This window comes from Macaca mulatta, chromosome 3 (genome assembly GCF_049350105.2).
Source record: "Macaca mulatta isolate MMU2019108-1 chromosome 3, T2T-MMU8v2.0, whole genome shotgun sequence".
In the NCBI taxonomy this organism is placed as follows: domain Eukaryota; kingdom Metazoa; phylum Chordata; class Mammalia; order Primates; family Cercopithecidae; genus Macaca; species Macaca mulatta.
This window is the reverse complement of record NC_133408.1, coordinates 46,392,031-46,415,265: the sequence shown is the minus strand read 5'-3', so window position 1 is coordinate 46,415,265 and position 23,235 is coordinate 46,392,031. Positions and strand designations below refer to the sequence as shown.

Genomic DNA, 23,235 nt, shown 5'->3' with positions numbered 1-23,235 from the left:
AGGAGAATGGCGTAAACCCGGGAGGCGGAGCTTGTAGTGAGCTGAGATCCGGCCACTGCACTCCAGCCTGGGCGACAGAGCGAGACTCCGTCTCAAAAAAAAAAAAAAAAAAAAAAAAAAAAAAAGATGGCAAGCAGGAAAAGGGCTTAGACACCTTCCTGCAGGCAACGAGGAGGCTTTGGAGGATTTTGAGGCAAGGGAGTCAAGTGGTCTGATGTTTCAGAAAGGTCCTTCTGGCTGCCGGCTCTAGAATTATATAGCAGAGGGAGGCCGGGTGCGGTAGCTCACGCCTGTAATCCCAGCACTTTGGGAGGCCGAGGTGGGTGGGTCAAGAGATCAAGACCATCCTGGCCAACATGGTGAAACCCCGTCTCTACTAAAAATACAAAAATTAGCCTGACGTAGTGGCACACATCTATAGTCCCAGCTACTCGGGAGGCCGAGGCAGGAGAATCGCTTGAACCTGGGAGGTGGAGGTTGCAGTGAGCTGAGATTGTGCCACTGCACTCCAGCCTGGTGACAGAGCAAGACTCCGTCTCAAAAAAAAAAAAAAAAAAAAAAATTACATAGCAGAGTGGATCTGAAGCAGGTGGGTCTGGGACGTAGCCATCCTAGACATGAAAGGGAGACACCTAGAAGCCAGAATGCCCCTAGGTTTCAGGTTAGATTGTTCAGATGATTGTCTTCCTAGAGAAAGGGGAAAAGTGCAGGGAAAAAAAAATTGGAGCTTTCGTTGCAGGCGTGAAGTTGAGGCGAGTTAGAGACACCATTGCAGTAGAGTGGGATTGATGTGTCCTGCTAGATGACATATGTGTATATGTCACCCAGCCAGGCAAGGTCAGTTGGGGCCAGGGGTCACAGACCTGACCTGGCTGGCTGCTTGTTTTATAAATAAAGTTTTATCAAGCTGGGAGTGGTGTGGCGCACGTCTGTAGTCCCAGCTACTTGGGAAGCCAAGGTGAGAGGATTGCTTGAGTTTGAGGCTGCAGTGAGCTGTGATTGTACCACTGCACTCCAGCCTGGGTGACAGTGTGAGACCCTGTCTCTTTAAAAAAAAAAAAAAAAAAAAAAAAATTTTACTGACACGCATTTTCATTTCGTACTGTCTGGGCTACAAGGACCATGGTTGTTGCCACAGAAGCCACAGGCTACAAATGTTTGCGATCTGGCCCTTTACAGAAAAAGCTTGCCAACCCCTGACCTAGAATGTGGGGAGAGCCTGGGACCCAGTCCTGTGGGCTCTAAGATTCTAAAGTCAGGCAGAGCCTGCCAAAAAGACTGAGTAAAAACAGCTCATCTTTTGGCCATAGAAAACCAGGCTTGGTGTCACAGTTGCCAAGAGGAGCTCTTTCTTTTCTTTTTAGTTTTTTTTTTTAGTGTGTTTTTTTTTTTTTTTTTTGAGACTGAGTCTCGCTCTGTCACCAGGCTGGAGTGCAGTGGCACAATCTCGGCTCACTGCAACCACTGCCTCCTGGGTTCAAGTGATTCTCCTGCCTCAGCCTCCTGAGTAGCTGGGACTACAGGCACGTGCCACCATGCCTGGTTAAGTTTTGTATTTTTAGTAGAGACGGGGTTTTACCATCTTGGCCGGGATGGTCTTGAACTCCTGACCTCATGATCCACCCGCCTCGGCCTCCCAAAGTGCTGGGATTACAGGTGTAAGCCACTGCGCCTGGCCAAGAGCTCCCTCGAAAGGGAAGGGCTGACTACTAACCACAGCTGAGAGGGACAGGAACTTTAGGACCAAGAAGCAGCTGCTTGAACCCGGGAGGCAGAGCTTGCAGTGAGCTGAGATTGTGCCACTGCACTCCAGCCTGGTGACAGAGCGAGACTCCATCTAAAAAAAAAAAAAAAAATTATATAGCAGAGATGGTGAAGCAGGTGGGTCTGGGACGTAGCCATTCTAAACATCCTAAAGTGCCTTTAGGACCAAGAAGCATGCTTAACCCCAAAGAAGGGTTAGAAACACGACTAGAATGGCCTGAAGAACAACTGGAGGCCAGGCGCTCATGTCTGGAACCCCAGCACTTTGGGAGGCCGAGGTGGGAGGATCCCTTGAGCCCAGGAATTTGAGACCAGCCTGAGCAACATAGCAAGACTTTTCTCTACAAAAAGCATGCCTGCAGCCACAGCTACTCAGGAGGCAGAAGTAGGAAGATCACTTAGGCCTGGGAGGTTGAGGCTATAGCGAGCTATGATCATGGCACTGCGCTGCAGCCTGGGCAACACAGTGAGACCCTGTCTCAACAAATAACCCTAACAGTTGAGAATTTGGGAGGTAGACAGTGAATACAGATGCCTCTTTGAGGGTGGACTCCGAAAGACAGAAGTAGAGTGACGGCTGAAAGGGCCAGAAAGGGAGGGGCTGACAGTCCCAGAATGTTTCCTTACTGGTGGGAGTGATTTGGGGGCAGGGATGATTCTGGGCAGAATCTTTAAAGGCAAAAAGTAAGGGCCAGGTGTGGTGACTCAGGCCTGTCATCTCAGCACTTTGGGAGGCCGAGGTAGGCAGATCACTTGAGCCCAGGAGTTGAAGTCCAGACTGGGCAACATAGCAAGACCCCTGTCTCTACTGAAACTAAAACTAATAATTATAAAAGGCCGAAAGGGATGGGATCCAGAGGCAGAGTAGGAAGACCGATCCTCAAATAGAAGATTAGAAATCTGGGGATGACATGCTGGTAGTGTTTTAGACCAGTGGGAAGACCAAGTAACTCCTGCTTGATCTTGTTGTCAATGAAAAATAGAATTAGGTCATCAAGTAGAGTGGGAAAGAACATTTTGAAAGACACGAGGAAACTTCCATCTAACGCTGAAATGTGAAATACAAAGCTCGTTCTGTATCCCTAATACTCATCACTGCCTAGAACACATTTCTATTTGTAGTTCAAAAGCTCTGGTTCAGCTCGGTACAGTGGCTCAACCCTGTAATCCCAGCACGTTGGGAGGCCGAGGCCAGCAGATCTCGTGAGATCAGGAGTTTGAGACCAGCCTGGGCAACATGGTGAAACCCCATCTCTACTAAAAATACAAACATTAGCTGGGCATGCGTGGTGGCGGGTGCCTGTAATCCCAGCTACTCAGGAGGCTGAGGCAGGAGAATCACTTGAACCTGGGAGGCGGAGGTTGCAGTGAGCCAAGATTGCATCACTGCACTCCAGCCTGGGTGACAGAGCAAGGCTGTCTGAAAATAGTTAAATTGTAAAAAGCTCTGGTTCATGCTGATCCACAATATTGATTGGAAATTGCAAGAACACACTGCTGTCTACATTTTCTCTCCTTTGCACCCAATGCTGGAGGCAGTCTCCTTGTTACAGATCACATTTCTGCGGAACATCACGTGGACCTTGTCGAATCTGTGCCGAAACAAGAACCCATATCCTTGTGACTCTGCAGTGAAGCAGTTACTGCCGGCCCTCCTTCACCTCCTGCAGCACCAGGACAGTGAGATTCTCTCAGATGCCTGCTGGGCACTGTCCTACCTCACCGATGGCTGCAACAAACGCATCGGCCAAGTGGTTGACACAGGGGTCTTGCCCAGGCTGGTAGTGCTCATGACCAGTTCAGAACTCAATGTCTTGGTAAATGTAATCCTGGGCCCTGAGGATTCGAGTCCTTGAGTCATAGTCATTTTAGCAGGTTTTGGAGCAAGGCTTGTCATCTGCATTTCCCTGGTCTTTGCTATTCTTTTTTTTTTTTTTTTTTTGAGACAGTCTTGCTATGTCAACCAGGCTAGAATGCAGTGGCACGATCTCAGCTCATTGCAACTTCTGCCTCCAGGGTTCAAGTGATTCTCCTGTCTCAGCCTCCCGGGTAGCAGGGATTATAGGCGGCCGCCACCACACCTGGCTCATTTTGTATTTTTAGTAGAGACAGGGTTTCACCATGTAGGCCAGGCTAGTCTCGAACTCCTGGCCTCAGGGGATCCTCCTGCCTCAGCCTCCCAAACTGCTGGGATTAGAGGTGCGAGCCACCATGCCTGCCCGTCTTTGCTACTCTCTAGCCAAAAGCTTGAATCTATTTTGATGTCAAATCCTAGTGGGTGTTAAGTAACTGACTTTTTCTTAACTGAATAACTAGAAAAAGAAAAGTACCAAGTGAAATTACTTATAATCCCACCACCCAGTGAACTATTCACACACCGTCTCCTTCTAGCGGTTTACATGTGTAGACTTTAGCAAATTGGCTTATACTGAATGGGTGTATAAGCTCATCATAACATTTGAATTTTTTACACAAGTATAAAAGAAAATTCCACTGGGTATACTGGCTCACGCCTGTCCAACATTTAGGGAGGCTGAGGCAGGCAGTTTGCTCGAGGCCAAGAGTTTGAGACCAGCCTGGGAAACATAGTGAGACCCCATCTCCTTTTAAAAAAAAAAAAAAAAAAAAAAAAAAAAAAAAAAAAAGGCCAGGCATGGTGGCTCACAGCTGTAAAAATACAAAAATACAAAAATTTCTTTTTAAAAACACAAAAAAATTAGCTGAGTGTGGAGCTGCACAGCTGTAATTCCAGCTACTTGGGAGGCTGAGGCAGGAGAATTCCTTGAACCCAGGAGGTGGAGGTTGCAGTGAGCTGAGATCATGCCACTGCACTCCAGCCTGGGTGACCGTGAGATTCCATCTCAAAAAAAAAAAAAAAAATTTGGCTGAGACCTGTAGTCTCAGTTACTGGGGAGGCAGAGTTGGGAGAATTTATTGAATAACCCAGAAGTTTGAGGATGCAATGAGCTATGATGGCGCACTGTACTCTAGCCAGAGTGACACGGTGAGATGCTGGGGATTAAGAAACAAACAAAAAAAAACATTATCCTCTCCCCAGTTTGTTCTCTTAGACTAGCTCAGATATAGGCAGAAAGCTAGTGAAACCATTACTAATTGCTTTTCTAGGTTATTATCTTTTGTGAGACAGAGTCTGTCTCCCAGGCTGGAGTGCAGCGGCGCAGTCTTGGCTCACTGCAACCTCCACTTCCCGAGTTCAAGCGATTCTCCTGCCTCGGCCTCCTGAGTAGCTGGGATCACAGGCACCCACTACCACCATGCCCAGCTAATTTTTGTATTTTTAGTAGAGACAGGGTTTCACCAGGTTGGCCAGGCTGGTCCTGAACTTTTGACCTCAGGTGATCTGCCCACCTCAGCCTCCCAAAGTGCTGGGGTTACAGGCATGAGCCACTGTACCCTGCCGCCTTGCTATATTATTAAACATGCCACCTACATCAGATACTGCTTTGAAACGTGGGTGCATTTTATTATATTGAAGATGTCTTTACACTGCCTGCTCTTTATTTTCTTAATCTTTTGCCTAATGTTGCATATTCTGCAGCTTTAGTGATCATCTATTTAGAGATTAGCATAGGATTTCTCAGATGTCGAGTTGGTTGGGGATAGTGCTAGGGGCATGGAGAGTATGAGATAAAAATTTTTTTTTTTTTTTTTTTTGAGACGAAGTCTCACTCTGTCGCCCCTGTTGCCCAGGCCGGAGTGCGGTGATGCGATCTTGGCTTCCTGTAACCTCCGTCTCCTGGGTTCAAGCAATTTTCCTGCCTCAGCCTCCCAAGTAGCTGGGACTGCAGGTGTGCACCACCACACCCAGCTAATTTTTATATTTTTAGTAGAGACGGGGTTTTACCATGTTGGCCAGGCTGGTCTCGAACTCCTGGACTGAAGTAATCCACCCGCCTCGGCCTCCCAAAGTGGAGAAGCAAATTCTCTAAGAAGTTGCTTACCCCCAGGTTTCTGGGGCCCATTTGGAGCTGCCCTGGTAAGGCCATGACTGGCCTGAAGTACCACTTCTACCTCTCACTTCAGTATCAGGTAAGTAGCCTAATAGGCTAGGAAAATTCTAGAACTGTTGCTGGGCGCTTTATTGGGGCTGCCACTACAGCGCAGAGAAATCTGAATAAAGCCATAGTCAGCTATTGTAGGAGAGTTGTTTTAAGTTCAATCAGAGACCTGTCCTGGGGATCCTCTGAGTTATTATGAAGCGTTTTCTGATCATACCATAATGGCATTGAGATCTCATGATCTCCAATTAAATATGCAACAAGCTTGACACTGGTGATAAATACGAATTCAGTCATTGTTACATGATAAAGAGTATAGTCACTGGGCACAGTAGCTCACGCCTGTAATCCCAGCCCTTTGGGAGGCCAAGGTGGGTAGATCACTTGAGGTCAGGAGTTTGAGACAAGCCTGGGCAACATGGTGAAAACTCGTCTCTACTAAAAATACAAACATTAGCCGGGCGTGGTGGTGCACACCTGTAATCCCAGCTACTCGGGAGGCTGAGGCAGGAGAATTGCTTGAACCCAGGAGGCAGAGGTTGCAGTGACAGTGAGCCAAAATCGTACCACTGCACTCCAGCCTGGGCAACAGCAAGACCTTGCCTCAAAAAAAAAAAAAAAAAAAAAAAAGCAAAACTAGAGTCAGCTTAACATTTGATGATGAAATTGAAAGCATATGAAAAGTATAACAGTGTTTCTTGGGGATTTCTATCCCACTTGAGCCAAACAAGTGGGAAGCCAGAAAGTTCCTTTAAATCACATTTAAACATCCAAGGGCCAGGCACAGTGGCTCATGATTGTAATTCCAGCACTTTGGGAAGTCAAGGCAGGATCACTTGAGACCAGCCTGGACAACATAGCAAGACCCCTGTCTCCACAAAAAAAACTTAAAAATTAGCCGGGCATGGTGGCACATACGTATAGTCCCAGATAGTTGGGAGGCTGAGGGAGGAGGATCACTTGAGCCCAAGAGTTGAAGGCTGCAGTGAGCTGCATTCCAGCCTGGATAACAGTAAGACCCTCTCCCTTAAAGTAAAAAGGCCATAGGTGAATTGAATAAATAATGATCACAGATACAATTCCTGTTCAGTCTTCTAGACAACCATCAGCTATAGCATGACAGTGTTTGGGAGGGAACAGAACTTGGTGTGAGTGTTGCCTTTCCTGGGATAGACTTGAAATACTTAGACTTCTAGCCTTACTCTTCCAGACTCCTTCTCTCCGCACCGTGGGGAACATTGTCACGGGCACAGATGAGCAGACGCAGGTGGCCATTGACGCGGGCGTGCTGAACGTGCTCCCCCAGCTCCTGCAACACAACAAGCCCTCCATCCAGAAGGAGGCAGCCTGGGCCCTGAGCAACGTAGCGGCGGGGCCCTGTCACCACATCCAGCAGCTGCTTGCCTACGATGTCTTGCCTCCCTTGGTGGCCGTGCTAAAAAACGTAAGTGGCGCACACAGCAACCATGGCAAAGGACTACTTTTCAATAGCACTGGGTTGAACTCCTTCAGGAATCCAGACACAGGCGCAGAAGCAGACTGAGATCACAGCAGAGCTATGAAACCTCAGTCCTAGCTCTGCCTGAAAAAAAGGAAGGGGGCGTTCCATTCTGAAGAACTCATTAAAAGATTTGGAAGATGGAACAAGCATTGTTCAATGACAAGGTGACCCCATGGCTCAAGCATCCAGAAAGCTCAAGAGCTAGTAAATATTGGCTTATGTCTAAGTGGTGTTCAAAGAATATGCCATCTATTCTCTCCCTACCAAAAGAGGGTGGAGCTTTTATTTTTAGCAGGACAAACATATCATGCTATGGTGATATCATACACGGAAGGAAAAAGCCAAGTTAAATTGACGAAAGTGGTAATGTCAAAATTCAAATCTAAATGTAGAAATACACTAAAGCAGGCTGAGTGCAGTGGCTCACGGCTGTAATTCCAACATTTTGGGAGGCCCAGTCAGGTGGATAGATTGAGCTCAGGAGTATGAGACCAGCCTGGGCAATGTGGTGAAACTTTCTCTATGAAAAGTATATGTATACAAAAATTAGCCAGGCATGGTGGCATATGCCTGTGGTCCCAGCTACTTCAGAGGCTAAGGTAGGAGGATCAATTGAGCCCGGGAGGTCAAGGCTACCGTGAGCTAGGATCGTACCACTGCACTGTAGCCTGTGTGACACAGTGAGACCCTGTCTCAAAACAAAAACAAAAACAAAAAACACTGGGGACAGGCACAGTAGCTTATGCCTGTAATCCCAGCACTTTGGGAGGCCAAGGCAAGTGGATCACCTGAGATCAGGAGTTCGATACCAGCCTAGCCAACATGGTGAAACCCCATCCTTACTCAAAATACAAAAAATTAGCCAGGTTGTGATAGTGGGTGCCTGTAATCCCAGCTACTTGGGAGGCTAAGACAGGAGAATCACTTGAACCTGGGGGGTGGAGGTTGCAGTGAGCCAATATCGTGCCACTGCACTCCAGCCTGGGCAGCAAGAGTAAAACTCTGTCTCAAAAACAAACAAACAAAAAAAACTTCATTATTTCTCCTGATTTGCATTCCCCTTTTGCAGGAGCGCGACTATCCTTGGCATTTTTCTTTTTGCTACCTTTAAAGGAATGAGCTATGTTTAAACCATTTATAGTCAGGAGTGGTTACCTTGGGCTGGGGGTGGGGAGGCAGATGGAGTCTCATGGCATTGAGGAGAAGCTACTGGCGGTGTTCTTGTTCTCAGGCTGGGTGGTGAGTTCCCAGGGTGCACCACGTATGACAAGCTAGGCAAGAAAGGCTAGGTGTGTTACCCAAATTATAGCATCTTCCGACCTATTCAGTAATTCTGGTCCTGCACACCCCTGTGAATCTGTACATATTCTAGTGAGAAATATCTAGTTATGAATCAAAGAGCACTTATATTTCAAGTGGTATCTTTTGAACTAGAACTTGCTTGGAGCCGTAAGTTATTTGTTTTGTTTTTGTTTTGTTTTTACACTAAGGTCAGTTTTCCCCAGCCATAAATTGGGAATAAATCCTGCCCAGGAATAGAAGAGTAGAAGATAAATTCCTCCTGTATCTCTGGCCGAGTGCACTTTATAAATGCAAAGATTTACTGAGCAATTTTTTTTTTTTTTGGGAGACAGAGTCTCGCTCTGTCACCCAGACTGGAGTGCAGCGGGACAATTTCGGCTCACTGCAACCTCCTCTTCCTGGGTTTGAGCGATTCTCCTTCCTCAGCCTGCTGAGTAACTGGGATTACAGGTGCATGCCTCCATGCTTGGCTAATTTTTTTTAATTTTAGTAGAGACAGGGTTTCACCATGTTGCCCATGCTGGTCTCTAACACCTGAGCTCAGGCAATCCACCTGCCTCGGCCTCCCAAAATGCTGGGATTGTAGGTGTGAGTCACCGCGCCCGACGTGAGTGATATTTTTTCTGTCACCTCTGGGCTGGCTTGGTCCCTTAGGTTGTATCTGTGTGCCCAGCCTTATAGCTTCTTGGCCAAACTTCATTAGATCAGAAAGACTAAAAATGCAGACATAGGCTACTGTCATCTAAACCCAAAGTATAACTCCTAGTCTATGTAGATTACCTGAATCGGTTAATGTCAGTTTCAATTTTTCCCCGTAGCCTGATGTGGGCAAATGAGCCTATTTGATCTTAGGGCTTCCCTCTAAGATCCCACCTGAGTCTGCCTGCCTGCTTCTTGGCTTTCCAAAGATGCCATCTTCTGATCAAGAACTAGAGGCAGGGGCTGGGCATGGCGGCTCATGCCTGTAATCGCAACACTGTGAGAGGCCGAGATGGGAGAATCACTTGAGGTCAGGAATTTGAGACCAGCCTGGCCAACATGGTGAAACCCTGTCTCTACTAAAAATACAAAAACTAGCCAGGTATGGTGGTGAGTGCCTGTAATCCCAGCTACTCGGGAGGCTGAGGCAGGAGAATCGCTTGAGCCTGGGAGGTGGAGGTTGCAGTGAGCTGAGACTGTACCACTGCACTCCAGCGTGGGTGACAGAGTGAGGGGGGGAATAAAAGAAAAAGAACTAGAGGCAGGTAGCCAAGGCATTCTATGTAAATCATACATGCAGTTCTGGCTGTCACCAGCCTCCCAAGAATGTGAACCAAGTTGGTGTCCTATATTTAGGTTCTTCAGGATCTGTAGAGAATGTAAACGTCCTTGTTCTGCAGGGAGAATTTAAAGTCCAGAAAGAGGCTGTCTGGATGGTGGCGAACTTTGCAACAGGGGCCACCATGGATCAGCTGATCCAGCTCGTCCACTCTGGGGTCCTGGAGCCACTGGTGAATCTGCTCACAGCCCCAGATGTTAAAATTGTTCTCATCATCCTCGATGTCATCTCTTGCATCCTCCAGGTGAGCCGTTCTGAACAGGTTGGTTTGTAAATAGCTGTCTCCAACTGGATATAGGCATTTAATGTGGCTCTTAAAACTCAAGTTGTACTTTGGGAGGCTGAGGCGGGTGGATCACCTGAAGTCAGGAGTTTGAGGCCAGCCTGGCCAACATGGTGAAACCCTGTCTCTACTAAAATTACAAAAATTAGCCAGAATGGTAGTGCACGCCTGTATCCTAGCTACTCTGGAGGCTGAGGTGGGAGAATCACTTGAACCCGGGAGGCAGAGGTTGCAGTGAGCCGAGATAGTGCCACTGCACTCCAGCCCAGGTGACAGAGCCAGACTCCGTCTCAAAACAAAACCCAAGTTGGATTATTTCTCTTCCCCCAATCCCTCCACCCTCCTCTGTCCGTGTGTCCTGTGGATAAACACAAAAGGAGCCATCTCGAAGGACCATGGTCTTCGTTTTCTCGAACAAATGTCTGTGCCAGATATTTTTTCAGATGCTCAGACTATGACAGTCCTTGCTGTAATGGGCATTAGGTATGAGTGGGGAGACGGAGGACAGACACATCAGGTAGGGAGTTACGGATAAAGTAAATCAGATAAAGGGGCAGTCACTAATAGTTCAGGGTGGGGAGTGGCTATAGCTGTCTTTTTATAGAGACAGAGACAGAGGGGCAGACAGACAGAGACACAGAGAGACAGACACATACAGAGACACACAGACAGAGACAGATACACACAGAGACAGACACACACAGACAGAGACAGACGGAGACAGAGACAGACGGAGACAGAGACGGACAGACGGAGACAGACAGACGGAGAGACGGAGACACGGAGACGGACAGGCAGAGACAGACAGGATCTCTGCTCTGTCATCTAGGTTGGAGTGCTGTGATTCTAGCTCACTGCAGCCTTGATCTCCCGGGTTCAAGCAATCCTCCCACCTCAGCCACCTGAATCGCTGGCACTATAACCAGATGCCACCACGCCTGGCCAATGTTTGTATTTTTAGTAGAGACGGGGTCTCTCTGTGTTACCCAGACTGTTCTCTAACTCCTGGGCTCAAGTCATCCTCCCACCTCAGCCTCCCAAAGTGCTAGGATTACAGGTGTGAGCCACCATGCCTGGCCAAGAGGATTGGCTTCTGAGGAGGCTCACACGACGGCTGGGAAGTCACTTGGACACGTGGACCTTCTCCATTGGGCTGCCTGAGTGTCCTCACATCACGCAGCTGGCTTCCTATGGAGTACGGGGTCTAAAAGCAAGGTGAAGGCCTCAATGTCCTTCATGACCTGACCTTGGAGGTCACATTCTGTCACTTCCACAACATCCTATTGGTTATACAGGTCACCCCCATTCAATGTGAGTGGGGAACTACATGGGGTTTGGGCACCAGGGGTCAGGGATCATCAGGGCAATCTCAGAGGCTAGCTAGATTCATTTGGTTAGGGTCCTTTTAAAAAATTAGTATTTTTGGCCTGGGCATGGTGGTTCACACCTGTAATCCCAGCACTTTGGGAGGCCAAGGTGTGCAGACCACCTGAGGTCAGGATTTCAAGACAAGCCTGGCCAGCATTGTGAAACCCCATGTCTACAAAAAAATTAGCCAGGCACAGTGGCTCACGCCTGTAATCCCAGCTACTCAGGAAGTTGAGGCATGAGAATCACTTGAACCCAGGAGGTGGAGGTTGCAGTGAGCCGAGATCAAGCCATTGCACTCCAGCTTGGGCGACAGAGCAAGAGTCTGTCTCTATAAATAAATTATAAATATAAATATAACAGGATCTCACTCTGTCACCCAGGCTAGAATGCAGTGGTGTGATCTCAGCTCACTACAGCCTCAACTTCCTAGGTTCAGGTGATCCTCCCACCTCAGCCTTCCAAGTAGCTGGGATTACAGGCTTGTGCTACCACATCCATCTAATTTTTGTATTTTTAGCAGAGGCGGGGTCTTGCTATGTTGCCCATGCTGGTCTCAAACTCCTGGGCTCAGGTGATCCTCTCACCTCAACCTCCCAAAATGCTGGGATTACAGGAATGGGCCACCGTGTCCAGCTTAGTTAAGGTTCTATTATAGGCGACAAAACCATCTGAAAAGCTTCAAAGTAACACTAGGGAGCTCCTTTTAGAAGCCCACTTTAAGCATCTTTTTAATGTAATTTTCTTGAAAAGAACGATCTGAGTCAAGACTAGATTTGAAACTCAACCCAATGACATCCTAAAACTTGGATCAAACGACACAGATAAAGAATAGATATTTGGGTGAAGTGCATTGGCTCATGCTTGTAATCCCAGCACTTTAGGAGGCAGAGGCAGGTGGATCACCTGAGGTTAGGAGTTCGAGACCAGCCTGGCCAACATGGCGAAAACCCATCTCTACAAAAATACAAAAAAGTTAGACTGGCATGGCACGTGCCTGTAGTCCCAGCAACTTAGGAGGCGGAGGCAAGAGAATTTCTTGAACCTGGGAGGTAGAGAGTATAGTGAGCCAAGATTACTGCACTCCAGCCTGGGCTATAGAGCAAGACTCTGTCTCAAAAAAAAAAAAAAAAAAGATATTTGGGCCAAATTCAGTGGCTCATGCCTGTAATCCCAGCACTTTGGGAGACCAAGGCAGGAGGATCGCTTGAGGCCAGGAGTTGGAGACTAATCTGGGTAATGCAGTGAGATCTTGTCTCTACACAAAATGTTAACAAAATTGTGATACCTTCTGAGTCTTCCCTGTGTATCTTCTTTATTAATTTTTTTTTTGAGACTGAGTCTCATGCTGTCATACAGGCTGGAGTGTAATGGTGCAATCTCAGCTCACTGCAACCTCTGCCTCCTGGTTCGAGCAATTCTTGTGCCTCAGCTTCCTGAGTAGCTGGGATTACAGGCACCTGCCACCACACCCAGCTAATTTTTGTATTTTTAGTAGAGATGAGGTTTCACCGTGTTGGCCAGGCTGGTCTCAAGCTCCTGACCTCAAGTGATCCGCCTGCCTCGGCCTCCCAAAGTGCTGGGATTACAGGCATGAGCCACTGCGCCCGGCCCTGTATTTATGATATATGTCTGTATAACGTGGATACCTGAAATGGGAGGAAGATCATGTAATTTTCAACCAATTTGGGAAGAGTGAAATTGCAACTATCCATTCAGGAGTGGTAGGCTTTGGTCTGCTTCCACTGGGGGCAGCTCCCTAGAGGACTGGCAGAGGTCCCACCCCACAAGGGCTCCTGCTGGGGGTCTCATGTCCCCTTATACTTGGCCACAGGCGGCAGAGAAACTGTCTGAGAAGGAAAGCCTGTGTCTTCTGATAGAAGAACTTGGTGGGATCGATAGAATTGAGGCTTTACAACTGCATGAGAACCGTCAAATTGGCCGGGCGGCTTTGAACATCATCGAGAAGCACTTTGGTGAGGTAAGTGACTTAGGAGTGCGAAGGAGTGTCCAGGGGTCCTGGTGGGGCAGCTCTGCAGCGGGTGACCCTGCCGGGGCCTGGGCTGTTGCGTGTGGCAGGTGACTGGGCAGGTGGGCTTCTCTCCCGCCACATCCTCTGAAGTTAATGTGTCTCCTCTACCCGTGCTGTATCAGGTCATCTTTGAGTAGTGGCTTCTTGGTGCCTGGAAGCTGTTCGAATTCCTTAGGAGCTTATCCCGCTGCCTCTGGCTTAAAACTTCACTTTACTGGTCTCCTTTTTGGGAGAGGTATGGCAGGGGAGAGGATTTGATGCTAAAGTGACTTTTTATTTATTTATTTATGTATTTATGTATGTATGTATGTATGTATGTATGTATGTATGTATTTATTATTTATTTATTGAGATGGTTTCACTCTGTTGCCCAGGCGGGAGGGCAGAGGCGCCATCTCGGCTCACTGCAACTTCTGCCTCCCAGATTCAGTTGATTCTTGAGCCTCCGTGACCTGAGTGGCTGGGATTAGAGAGATGTACCACCACGCCCAGCTAATCTTTAGTAGAGACAGGGTTTCCCTATGTTAGTCAGGCTGGTCTCAAACTCCTGGCTTCAAGTGATCCACCCGCCTCGGTGTAATCCCAAAGTGCTGGGATCACAGGCATGAGCCACCACGCCCGGCCCGTCTCCACAACAGTTTTTATCTTCTCAAACTGAAACTCCCTACCCGTTAACTACAAAGTCCCCAACACACCTTTCCCCCAGCCCTTTCAGTAACCATCATTTTGCTTTCTGTCTCTATGAATTTGACTATTCTAGGGACCTCATGAGTGGAATTGGTACAGCATTTGTCCTTTCGTGACTGATGTATTTCCACTTGGCATACGGTCTTCAAGGTTCATCCGTGTTGTAGCATGTCAGGATTGCTTTCTTTTTTAAGGCTGAATAATACTCCATTGAATATATATGCCGCATTGTATTTATTCATTTCCCTGTCAATGGACATGTGAGTTTCTTCTACTATTTGGCTATGGTGAAGACGCTGCTATGAACGTGGGTGTGTAAGCCTGTTAGAGTCCCTGCTTCCAATTTTTTTTTTTTTTTTTTTTTTTTAAAGACAGGGCCCTGCTCTGTCACCCAGGCTGGAAGGCAGTGGCAGCAATGATTGCTCACTGTAGCCTTGACTTCCCTAAACTCAAGCAGTCCTCCTACCTAAGCCTCCCAAGGAGCTGGGACTACAGGCATGCACCACCATGACAGCAGTTAACTTTTGTATTTTTTTTAATAGAGATGGGGTTTCTTCATGTTGTCCAGGTTGGTCTAAAACTCCTGAGCTCAAGCAAGCCACCTGTCTTGACCTCCCAAAGTGCTGGGATTACAGGTGTGTGCCACCACGCCTGGCCCAGTTCTTTGGAGTATATATACCCAGAGTGGAATTGCTAGATTATATGGTAATTCCATTTTGAAGTTTTGAAGAACTACCATGCTCTTTTCCATAGTAGATGTACCATTTCACATCCCTACCAACAATGCATGAGGATTCCAATTTCTCCACACCCTTGCCAACACTTGTTATTTTCTGGGTGTTTTGGTAATAGCTATCCTCATGGGTATAAAGTGGAATCTCATTGTGGTTTGATTTGCACTTATACCAGAAATTTTTCATATGAGGAAGGCAACCTCACATTTATTTCATGACCAGATCAACATGGGGCTAGGAGTTTACAGAGTGACACTTCTCTTAAGTGTCAAAGGTAACTTATCAGCAAAATAAAGGACCATACAGTCAATATGACCAGGTAGATGGTGTGGTTAGCTGGGGCAGTTAATCTTGATTTGGGACCAAGAAGATGCTCTCTGCTGGGAGCAGTGGCTCACGTCTGTAATCCCAGCACTTTGGGAGGCCGAGGCAGGCCTCCCTCGAGGTTAGGGGTTCGAGACCAGCCTGGCCAACATGGCGAAACCCCGTATCTACTAAAAATACAAAATTAGCTGGGTGTGGTGGTTTGTGCCTGTAATCCCAGCTACTCAGGAGGCTGAGGCATGAGAATCACTTGAACCCCAGAACAGAGATTGCAGTGAGCCAGGATGGTGCCACTGTATTCCGGCCTGGGCAACAGAGCAAAACTCCATCTCCGAGGAGAAGAAAAAAAAAGCTCTCAAGCCAGGTGTGGTAGCTCAGGCCTGTAATTGCAGCACTTTGGGAGGCTAAGGCGGGTGGATTGCTCGAGCCCAGGAGCTCTGAGACCAGCCTGGGCAAAATAGCAAGACCCCATATCTACAAGAAATACAAAAATTAGCCAGGCGTAATGGCATGTGCCTGTAATCCCAGTTACTTGGGAGGCTGCAGTGGGAGGATTGCTTGAGCTGAGATTGTGCCACTGCACTCCAACCTGAGCAACAGCGTGAGACTTTTTTTTTTTTTTTTTGAGGCGGAGTCTTGCTCTGTCACCCAGGCTGGAGTGCGGTGGCGCAATGTCAGCTCACTGCAAGCTCCACCTCCCGGGTTCATGCCATTCTCCTGCCTCAGCCTCCCAAGTAGCTGGGACCACAGGCACCCACCGCCACCATGCCAGGCTAATTTTTTGTATTTTTGGTAGAGATGAAGTTTCACTATGTTAGCCAGGATAGTCTCGATCTCCTGACCTCGTGATCTGCCCGCCTTGGCCTCCCAAAGTGCTGGGATTACAGGCGTGAGCCACTGTGCCTGGCCGAGACTGTCTTAAAAAATAAAAAAAAAAGTTCTCAAAGGAGACCAGACCCAGAATGGTGATAATGGTGATAAGCATTTTCCAGGTTAATGGTTCCTATGAAAACCTCATAAATAAGCTCAGCTGGGTGCAGTGGCTCACACCTGTAATCCCAGCACTTTGGGAGGCCGAGGTAGGTGGATTACCCGAGATTAGGAGTTCGAGACCAGCCTGGCCAACATGGCGAAACCCCGTGTCTACTAAAAATACAAAAATTAGCTGGGTGTGGTGACAGGCGCCCGTAATCCCAGCTACTCAGGAGGCTGAGGCAGGAGAATCACTTGAACCTGGAAAGCAGAAGTTGCAGTGAGCTGCGATCATGCCACTGCACTCCAGCCTGGGCGACAGAGCGAAATGCCATCCCAAATAAATAAATAAAAAGAGACTCATCTGTTAAAGGGGGTTTGATCCCTGGGGCTTATCCAAGAATTCCGGGGTAAAGATTTCTGGACTAGAAGTAGTAGCTATACCCATCATTTGCTTACTCATTGTCAGGACGGTGTTCTATGTCTATCAAAACTGCATTTAAAAACAACCTACTCACAAAAGGACAAATATTACGTGATTCCACTTAGATGTGGTACCTAGAGTCATCAAATTCATAGAAACAAAGTAGAATGGTGTTTGCCAGGTGCTGGATGAAGGAGGGAATGAGGAGTGATTTAATCAGTGATCCCAACCTTTTTGACAGCAGGGACCAGTTTTGTTTGTTTGTTTGTTTTGAGATGGAGTCTCGCTCAGTCACCCAGGCTGGAGTACAGTGGCATGATCTTGGCTCACTACAAGCTCCGCCTCCCAGGTTCACGCCATTCTCCTGCCTCAGCCTCCCGAGTAGCTGGGACCACAGGCACCCGCCACCACCACACCAGGCTAATTTTTTGTATTTTCAGTACAGACAGGGTTTCACCATGTTGGCCAGGATGATCTCGATCTCCTGACCTCGTGATCTACCCACCTTGGCCTCCCAAAGTGCTGGGATTACAGGCGTGAGCCACCGCACCTGGCAGGGACCAGTTTTTATAAAAGACAAATTTTCCACAGATGGGGAGTTAGGGGATAGTTTCGGGATGATTCAAGAGCATTACATTTATTGTGTACTTTATATTATTATTACATGGTAATGTATAATGAAATAATTATACAGCTCATCATCATGCAGAATCAGTGGGAGCCCTGAGCTTTTTTCCTGCAGCTAGACAGTCCCATCTGGGGGTGACAGGAGACAGTGACAGATCATCAGGCACTAGATTCTCATAAGGAGCGTGTAACCTGGTTCCCTGGCAGGTGCAGTTCACAACAGGGTTTGTGCTGCTATGAGAATCTAATGCTGCCACTGATTTGACAGGAGGCAGAACTCAGGTGGTAATGTGAGTGATGGGGAGTGGCTGTAAATACAGATGAAGCTTCACTTGCTGCTTTGCTGCTCACCTTCTGCTGTGTGGCCCAGTTCCTAATAGGCCATGGACCGGGGACAGGGCGGTGGTTGGGGACTCCTGATGTGTAATAGGTACAAAGCTTCAGTTGTGTAAGATGAAAAAGTTCCAGAGGTGGGTGGTGGTGATGATTGCACAACAGTGTAAATGTACTTAATTGCTACTGAGCTACCTGCTTAAACATGGTGAAAGAGGGTCGATTTGGTTACAAGGTGCATTTTGCCAAATGTGCAGTGATAATGTGCTGAGAATCCTGGAGGTTATAACAGTGTCTGTTCTCTCCTGAAGGAAGAAGATGAGAGCCTAACTTTACTGAGCCAAGTCCTAGACCAAGATTATGAATTTATAGATTATGAATGCTTAGCAAAAAAATAGCCAAGCTCCATAACTCCTAAGCCAACAACCCAGTGCTAAAGGATAACTTCTTTAAGAAGCTGCAGTCCACTATCTTAGTGTAACCCAAGTATAACCCCAATGTGAAGCTTTTAAAACTTGACATTAATAAAATGTTTAACACTTTCACCTTTCTCTATCTGAACTTCAGATAAACCCCTTGCTTCTTAAAACCATGTGGAATTCATCTCCTAAGAATGTTTGTTTGTTTAGGCCAAGCGTGGTGGCTCACACCTGTAATCCCAGCACTTTGGGAGGCCAAGGCGGGTAGATCACCTGAGGTCAGGAGTTCGAGACCAGCCTGGCCAATATGGTGAAACTCTCTCTGCTAAAAATACAAAAAACTAGCCAGGTGTGGTGACGCATGCCTGTAATCCCAGCTATTTGGGAGGCTGAGGCAGGAGAATTGCTTGAACCCAGGAGGGCGGAGGTTGCAGTGAACTGAGATCGAGCCATTGTACTCAAGCCTAGGCAACAAGAGTGAAACTCTATCTCAAAAAAATAAAAAATAAAGAACATTTGTTTAGTAATGGCCTTTTAAAAGATCTTAAAGTAAAACCTTCAAGACAGAGTAGAATGGTCTTATAGCTATCTGGACAGACTGTTTTTCTTTCTTTTTCTCTTTTTTTTTTTTGAGATGGAGTTTCACTCTTATCACCCAGGCTGGAGTGCAATGGTGTGATCTAGGCTCACTGCAACCTCCGTCTCCCAGGTTCCAGTGATTTTCCTGCCTCTGCTGCCAAATAGCTGGGACTATAGGTGCCTGCCACCATGCCAGGCTAACTTTTGTATTTTTGGTAGAGACGGCATTTTACCACGTTGACCAGGCTGGTCTCAAACTCATGACCTCAGGTGGTCCACCCATCTCAGTCTCCCAGAGTGCTGGGACTACAGGCATGAGCCACCATGCCCGGCCGCTACACAGACTTTGACTTGCAGATACAATATCATTGGTTCTTGGTGCTGCAGGGACAGTGTTACTGGCCTTCTTTCCTCTGGCAATTAATATCCTGACACTGACAAGATCTAAGATAATTTTCTCTAGAAACTCAATCTCTCTTATTCTTCCTAGAAAGAGAGAGAGAGAGAGAGAGAGAGAAAGAGAGAGAGAGAGAGAGTGAGTGTGTGTGTGTGTTTCTATATTTCAGGGCAACACCACCATATGCAGGTAACCTTCTAAATAATTTTGTAGAGATGGGGTCTTACTATGTTGTCCAGGTTAGTCTCAAATTGCTGGCCTTAAGCCATCGTCTCTCTCTGGCTTCCCAAAGTGCTGAGATTACAGGCATGAGCCACTGTACCTGGCCTACATTTTATATTTGAGCCATGACTTTCTTGTATACTTAGTTTTCATAACTTAAATGAACTTTGATACAATGTACATTTTACAGAGCTATAGATATTTAAAATAAGGGAGGACCCATGCCAGCTCCACCCTATCCCCAGAGACCAGAACTTTCTACCCTTTGATCTGTTTAGTCTATGCTTTCGTAATTCTAAACATCATGCTTCTGCTACATTTGAAGATGATGATCAAATTTACAGAAGAGGTAGCCATTTTTTATACCCTCCCTGTCTTCCCATCATAGATACCTAATTTTTGTTAGCTTGATGTCCAGGTTTTATCATAATGATGTGAATTATATTCAGAAGTATGTTTTCCTTAGCATTAATCCATACCTTCGCTCGTATGCTTTGTTTTACCTTGGGCTTACCTCCTATCAAATTCTTCGCTACAAGTGTCAACCTCCTGCTGAATGTAATACATCAGTAATCTACCAACATGCTTGTCATCCACACCCACTGGAGAGCTCTCTGTCATGCTCCAGCCTGAAATAGTTGCCCCCATCTTCTGGTACACATCTGTTGTCCCGAGATCGGCTTTTACCATCATCCTGGGGGCTCCATTCACTTTTCCTGGGTCAATTTACCTGTTTCCAGGATCTCATGCCTGCCTGCTCTTGTTTTCCCCTTTATTTTAGGGACAAGGTCTCACTCTGTTGCCCAGACTGGAGTGCAGCGGCACCATTACAGCTCAGCTCAGGGCAGCCTTGCTAAAGCAGTCCTCCTGCCTCAGTCTCCTGAGCAGCTGGGTCTACAGGTGTGTGCCACTATGCTCAGCTAATTGTTTAATTAATTTGGCTTTTAAAATTTTAATTAATTTGGCTTCGGGAAGCCTAAGGCAAAAGGATTGCTTGAGCCAGGAAGTTCAAGGCTGCAGTGAGCTATGATGGCGACACTGCACACCAGCCTGGGCTACGAAGTGAGACCCTGTCTCCAAAATAAATGATGGCATGAGGTAGGCATGGGATCTAGGAAACAGGGAAGCTGACCTTGAATTCCTGGGATCAAGCGATCGTCCTGCCTTGGCTTCTCAATAGCGCTGGGATTACAGGCGTGAGCCACTGAGACCCACTGGCTTTTAATATGCATGTCTCTTTGGAGAGGGTGCATGGGAGGTTAAATTTCAGACACTGCTCATCCAAAAACATGTACTTGATTTTTTATTTTTATTTTTGAGACGTAGTCTTGCTCTGTTATCCAGACTGGAGCGCAGTGGCACGATCTCGGCTCACTGCAACCTCCACCTCCTGGGTTCAAGTGATTTTTGCTGCCTCAGCCTCCTGAGTAGCTGGAATTACAGGCACCCGCCAACATGCCCAGCTAATTTTTGTTTTGTTTTGTTTTGTTAAAGTAGAGATGGGTTTTCACCATGTTGAACAGGCTGGTCTCAAACTCCTGACCTCCGTGGGATTACAGGGTGTGAGCCACTGCACCCAACCTTGAAAACACGTACTTCGTTTTGACTCCTGGTTGATAATCCAGCTGCAGAGAGTGTTCTAGACTGGAAACTATGACCTTCAGAATGTTGCAAGCATCGATCATTATATTCTAGTTTTCAGTGTTGGGTTCAAAGTCTTCTACTCTGATTGCCAATTATTTTGTGCATGACTCTCTTCCCCTGTCTCACCTCCACTGACTGAAGTTTGTAGGTTGTGTCTCCAGTATTCTTAAATGTGCTGTCCTGAATAGAAACTTATTTTCTGTACAACCAAATATGAGCCTTGCAGTCTAGAATTATATCCTTTAATTTTTTAAAATCAAGAGCTTGGAACAGTGGCTCACGCCTATCATTCCAGCACTTTGGGAGGCTGAGGTGGGAGGATCCCTTGAGTCCAGGAGTTTGAGACCAGCCTGGGCAACATAGCGAGACCCCATCTCTAAAAAAGAGAAAAAATAGAATTATCTCCCCTGCCACCACCATTTTTTTTTCCCACTGAAACTGATTCTCTCATTTTCTTGTCCCATTCTCTATTTTCCATCTTTATTTTTTACTTTCTGGGGCTTTCTTCCAGGCCTTTCATTTCTGCAGTCACTTAATTGGAGACACTGTTTACATAGGTTTCTCTTTTCAAGCCCCCTTCTTCATTAATGCAAGATCCTATCTCTGTGCTATTGACCTAGCTTTGTTGTGCATTGATTCTTGGGGAGTGTCTGTTGGTCTGGTGTGCCCACGGCAAAGGCTTCCATCAGATGTCTGGTGTCCTTGGATCTCTGCTTATAATAGAAAGGTCCTCGGGCTGATTGGAGCCGTGAGCGGGGCCTGTCATTGGTGGACATTTGCTGGGTGACCGCACAGGAACCCGGTCATTCCAAGTAATCCCAAGTTTTTTTTTGTTTTTTTTTTGTTTTTTTGTTTTTTTTTCTTTGAGACAGTCTTGTTCTTTCACCCAGGCTGGAGTGCAGTGGTGTGATCTCAGCTCACTGCAACCTCCGCCTCCTGGGTAGCTGGGATTATAGGCTCGTGGCACCATGGCCAGGTAATTTTTATATTTTTGGTAGAGATGAGGTTTCACCATGTTGGCCAGGATGGTCTCAATCTCTTAACCTTGTGATCTGCCCACCTTGGCCTCCAAAAGTGCTGGGATTACAGGTGTGAGCCACCGCGGTTTCATTAATGGAGAGTTCAGGATGGGAAGCAAACTAAATGTCAAGGGTTAGATGTGCATTAAAGTTCTTTGAAGTAGGTGGCAGTGCATCCATGTCAAAGATAAGGAAACACAGCCGGGACTGGTGGTGTGCGCCTGTGGTCCCAGCTACTCAGGAGGCCAAAGTGGAGGAATCGCTTGAGACCAGGGGTTTGAAACCAGCCTAGGCATCATAGCAAGATCCCATCTCTACAAAAAATTTTAAAAATTAGCTGGATGGGGTGGTGCACACCTGTGGTTCTAGCTACTTGGGAGCCTGAGGCGGGAGGATCACTTGAGCCCAGGAGGTTGAGGCGGCTGTGAGCCACAATCCTGCCACTGTACCCCAGCCTGGGTGACAGAACCAGACCCTACCTCTTTAAAAAAAATAGTCCCAGAGTGGTAAAGATGAACGAAGTAAGAGCAGGGCCAAGATTTACCCTGCTGTTCTGAAAGCACATGTTTTGTGTGGGTGGGTGGAGGAGGGAGGGTTTTGCTCTGTTAGGGATACTAACCCCCTATTCCCATATCCCTCAGAGTGCTGGCTATGGCCACTTGTCTGAGAACCATCCAAGAACATGGCAAAAATGCAGAATTCTTGCCCCTCAAACAGACTCTGGGGGGTAGGACCTAAGTATCAATGTGTTTAACCAGCTTCTCAGGGGCATTTGAGAGGCAAATGCTAAAGCAGATGAAGTTCCTGCCCTCAAGAGGTTTAGATTCTAGTTAGGGAGACAGACAATAAACCAATGTAAGGTAAGTCAAGTTCCAGGAAGAAAAAGCAGAATAAGAGAACATGACGACAGTGTTTTAGACTTGGGGAAGATAGCATCTGAGGGAGCAAAACTGAGAAAAATGAGTATTTTGCTTACTGAACAACCTCACCTTGGCTGGGTGCTGTGGCTCACTCCTAAACACTTAGGGAGGCTGAGGTGGGCAGATCACTTGAGGTCAGGAGTTCGAGACCAGCCTGGCCAACATGGTGAAACCCCATCTCTACTAAAAATACAAAAAGTAGCCAGGCATGTTGGTGCATGCCTGTAATTCCAGCTACTCAGGTGGCTGAGATTTCGGACACCACAGACTGGTTTTGTGGAAGGCAATTTTTCCACGGATAGTGGGGTGCTGGGGAGGGGAATGGTTTGGGGATAATTCAAGACATT

The 23,235-nt window shown here is 47.0% G+C and overlaps 1 protein-coding gene across 15 annotated transcripts in view; it reads left to right on the top strand.

Annotated features, from left to right (window-relative positions):
* Window positions 1–21,159, top strand: part of KPNA7 (karyopherin subunit alpha 7) — a 49,296-nt gene extending 28,137 nt beyond the window's left edge. For 7 of the 15 annotated variants that reach the window (XM_077996235.1, XM_028845550.2, XM_001093937.5 and 4 more), the window contains 5 exons: window positions 3,318–3,581; window positions 6,994–7,227; window positions 9,966–10,148; window positions 13,390–13,536; window positions 18,000–18,233. In XM_077996235.1, the coding sequence (XP_077852361.1) occupies window positions 3,318–3,581; window positions 6,994–7,227; window positions 9,966–10,148; window positions 13,390–13,536; window positions 18,000–18,086 (915 nt within the window). In that variant the 3' untranslated portion in view covers window positions 18,087–18,233. Of the gene's footprint in view, window positions 1–3,317; window positions 3,582–6,993; window positions 7,228–9,965; window positions 10,149–13,389; window positions 13,823–14,842; window positions 14,980–17,999; window positions 18,234–20,086; window positions 20,206–20,802 lie in introns of those variants that run through there. The other 8 variants (XR_013415052.1, XR_013415051.1, XR_013415050.1 and 5 more) reach the window with 4 other exon arrangements.
* Window positions 21,160–23,235: the final 2,076 nt, after the last annotated feature.